The sequence below is a fragment of the Halyomorpha halys genome, unplaced genomic scaffold (assembly GCF_000696795.3).
Source record: "Halyomorpha halys isolate HHAL.00 unplaced genomic scaffold, Hhal_1.1 Scaffold65.1, whole genome shotgun sequence".
Lineage (NCBI taxonomy): Eukaryota > Metazoa > Arthropoda > Insecta > Hemiptera > Pentatomidae > Halyomorpha > Halyomorpha halys.
The window spans coordinates 239,335-243,461 of record NW_027109066.1 but is presented as its reverse complement, the minus strand read 5'-3'; the positions used below and the strand labels follow the sequence as shown (position 1 = coordinate 243,461).

General features: G+C 29.6%; 1 protein-coding gene across 5 annotated transcripts in view; it reads right to left on the bottom strand.

The window, feature by feature from the left end:
* Nucleotides 1–1,259: 1,259 nt before the first annotated feature.
* The window catches only part of U2af50 (U2 small nuclear riboprotein auxiliary factor 50), a 27,413-nt gene continuing 24,545 nt past the window's right edge, over nt 1,260–4,127 (bottom strand). For all 5 annotated transcript variants that reach the window (XM_014438725.3, XM_014438728.2, XM_067047275.1 and 2 more), the window contains 2 exons: nt 3,093–3,257; nt 1,260–1,989 (listed from right to left, as the gene is read on the bottom strand). In XM_014438725.3, coding sequence (XP_014294211.1) covers nt 1,858–1,989; nt 3,093–3,257 — 297 coding nt within the window. In that variant the 3' untranslated portion in view covers nt 1,260–1,857. The remainder of the gene's footprint in view (nt 1,990–3,092; nt 3,258–4,127) is intronic.

The window sequence follows — 4,127 nt, the reverse complement described above, 5'->3', positions numbered from 1 at the left end:
TTATATCTACTGTTTTTATCTATACTGTGTACTGTATTATATCTTTGTGCTAGGTTATATAACATTCCATCTATTTTATCACTCATACATATCCAATGTATGATCCATAAGTTAGTTTTATTAATCTCTTAATTTATTGCATCATTCCTTCACTCAAGTTTCATAGTTCTTACTCTTATTTAATTATTTTACTGGAAGATTATTGATTGACCGTGTGTAAAGATGAAAGGAATATGGTCCGGGTGCGGTCAAAAAAAAAAAAAAACTCAAATAGTAGAAATATACTATTTTAGTTTGTTTTTTTTTTTACCGCACCCGGACCATATTCCTTTCATCTTAATTATTTTACCCTCTATACTTTGTGATTTTTTTTCTTTTCTTGTTTGTTCTTTTAACGATTATCTCCTCATATTCCGGTTCTAAACATTAAATTGCCATATTACAATCTTATAGATACCTTAATTGACCGCCACCCAGACTAACTTCCTACAATCTATAAATACATTGGCTACCAACTGCAAAATAACTTGTAGTAAGTTTTTACTTATTTATATTCTACACTCAACACACTCCAAACCATCTACTCCTGATATATAATTAACTTTGAGTTGCAGGCCTACCTTCTACGCCACAACCCCTGATGAAGACCTGAAACTCAGGTCGAAACGTCAGCATAAAATAAATAAATATGGTTTTATTTATTTATGTTGTTCTTTGCTGACCGCACATTGGCTACTAACTATGAGATAACTTGAAGTTGGCGATCTTGCCTAGGATGCTGAACTCACAGAAATAATGCAAACTTGTTAGTCGGCAGTCAACATGTTAACCATAACATTGTCTTTCCACTTCCAACTAAATCATATAACCACCAACAATTGATTTAAATAGATCCACTTGTATTTAAAACTATTATCCAAAAACCAGCAATACCTATAATAGTGATGTTTCTATAAACCAGACCACAGTTCATTGAATATCTATTTAATGACTTTACTTTCTAGACTTCATATAATTTTTTAATGTATTATTTTTTTTTTCTTTTCTTGTTTATGTATTCTGTTAACCTTTAACTTATCTTATACAACTGGTCTCATCCCCTCATATTCCCATTCTAACCATTAAATTGCCAGTTTATTGAATATCTATATGAAGCTATAGAAAAATAAAGCATAAATACTTTTACCATGAAAACTAGCATTTCGTATGAAACAAATCAAAACATTCTTCAAAGCTCAAGGATGATTAAAAAGAATAAAAAATGTAAAAAGTCAAATTTATTCAGAATGGATTAAACAGTTCAGTTGGATAGAAGTCATTACTAATAATTCCTTCCTAAGATTATACATATTTAAGAAATAAACTAATATTGAATAATAATTAAATGAATGTTTCAATTATAATCAAATAATATAAATTATAAAAATTAGAGTAAAGTGTAACATAAACCTTTATTTTAAATGTTTGTAGCAGTTTACAAATATTTCAAGAGAATTGTATCAATAAAACCAATGTTAATAATTCATAAACATTTCTATATAACACATTATATATTATGTACAACTTAGAAATTACTGTTCATAAAACTAAGGTAAAGAATTTCCATTAATAATACAAAAATTTACTTTAATGGACCTCTCATATTATTAAAATATATTTTTAATAAAAACACACATATTTTGCTCTTAAAAATGGACAAAATAAAATAAATATTTTAAGTCTATTTGCACTGACAGTACACCAGAAATATTTTTAAGCCTCTGCTTATATTAACAGACATCTTGCTCAAAACAGAAAAAAACAAAAAAAAAAAAATTTAACAGTAATAATTGTAGAGGTACAAAGAGCGTCCCATGACTAAAATTCCCTACGATGATATTTGTCTGGATCGAAGTAAGATGTTACGACGACCCGATTGTTGAACTTCCGACCGGTCAGGGCTTGCTGAGCCTTCTGGCAGTCAATTATAGAATTGAACTCAACGAACACCTGAAATACAAACACCATCATTATTAATAACTAGTTAAATAAACAATTTAATCAATAATATAACATTATAAATAAAGACTGGATTTTTATTCAGTTAAAAACACCACAATATGCCATGTACCATAGTAATATCCTCTTTTTTGATAAATCGTTATTTTTTTTTGTTTTTTTTTTATGTAATGTTGCTCTAAATATTGTTCATTTGTTTTATTTAATCAAAAAGAAAGCTAACCAATTTTAATTGGTCAGATACAGAGTCCAAAACAAACTCATTCAAATAGTCAAGATGGCGCGGTACGCCTTCGCCCTACTGAGGTCGGTTGAACTGCTGCTATCATCTTAAGCATTGAGGTACATTAAACTATTTTCAAATTTTGTTGTTTCTCTACCATGATTATATTACCAATTAATCAAGGAGAATAGTTATCAACAAAACACCTACATCATCAATGGCTAAAATTAAGCAATTAAAGGTTGAATTAGTTGACCATCAACTGTGTTGGCTCCCACCGTACTTGAAACAAAATGGCTCAGTGGACAACGGTTCACATCAGGAAATCATCACCCAAACAAATGCCTATTTTAGGAAGTTCTAAAACTATTTTTCTAGGCTTCAGTTGGAGGGATGCCTGAGAAGTGTATCAAGCTAGAAGGAGATTGTTAAAAAATAAAAGAAAAATATGGTGAAAAAGAAAATTTTTTTCTTAAAAATTATTTTTCTAAAACTTATTGAACCCTCTCCCCCTGGCAACACATAAATATGAACAGATGTCAGGAATAAAAAATAACGATTTTTCTAAACAGTATTTTGGGGTGCAGTACTTTGTAACGAAGCACCGTTACTAGACCAATGGTTGGGCAAGGAGCTGATTTAATCAGAACAAACTTGATTGCCAGATTTTTACCCAATTAAGGATACCCACTTCATGAGGCTGGGGGGATCCCGAGGGCTCCTTAACCCACGGGGCTGACTCCATTGCTACATTGAAGATTCGAACCCGTATCCAAGAAGTTAGTAATCCATTGCCTTAACAATGAACTACCCACTCCCAAAATAAAAAAAACATATAAATATAAAAATAATACAATAAAAGTGAATATACCTTTCCACAGCCTGGTACCTCAACTCCTTCAATAGGTCTAGGAATCTCTAAAGATCTAACGATCCCATATTTGTTACATTCTTCTCTAATATCTTCCAGGATATCTTCGTATTCTTCTTCATCCCTTAGCTCATCTGGAGTGACCATATTCAACAGGCAAAGTACCTAAGGAGAAAATAAAACAAAAAATAATGAACGTATATCCTGTAATGCAGTAATTCATAATACAATTTGGATTTAATATATACCATTCTCTAAATTTAAGTACATAAAATTTGTAAAAAAAAAAAAATTAGTGTAGTACAGGAAACATGTTAAATCTTAATAAAAAAACAACATAGATTCTTAAGAAAAATCTTAATTTAACACAAAATAAGAGAAGCAGATAAGAGGTAATAAGAAAATAAGAGCAAAAAGGTAGTATGAATAAAAAGCCATAGAGACAATAAACAAGTAATTCAACTAATTTTAACTTTATTGACATGATCTTGTAAGAATTTAATAAAATTACATATTTAATAATGTACAAATGATGTTCTAGCCATGCATTGTGTAAGTTAACAAAATTTTATTGAAGGATCACAGTTAGTTTAGTTGCTGTAACTTATTGAAACAGGAAGAGAGAAAATCTAAACAATTTTAACCAATTTTGTAAATTAGATGATCTGGCGATGTTGGGAATACAAATCTAGGATGTAATCCTTCAAATTTGCCCTTTTCTTAAACGTTTTCGGAAAACTTGCCTCTCTAAATAGCGTTTATAAGCAATTTGGAATATAATAACATCTTTGGATAACGTTATATCACAATGTTTGAAGTAAGTTCTCAAATTTAATTGGATAGGGTTAATAAATTAAATAGGAAGTAGGGATTGGCATAACTTACTCTACTTCAAAGTAATGGTGAAGCCAAAAATTGTAGGAGCATGTTATACTGCTATTAATTTTCACTTTAAATAAAAAAATGATAGAATTTAAAATTTATCTATTTTGTAGACAGAGAGAAAGAAAAGAAACAATATAAGTAATATTTCAT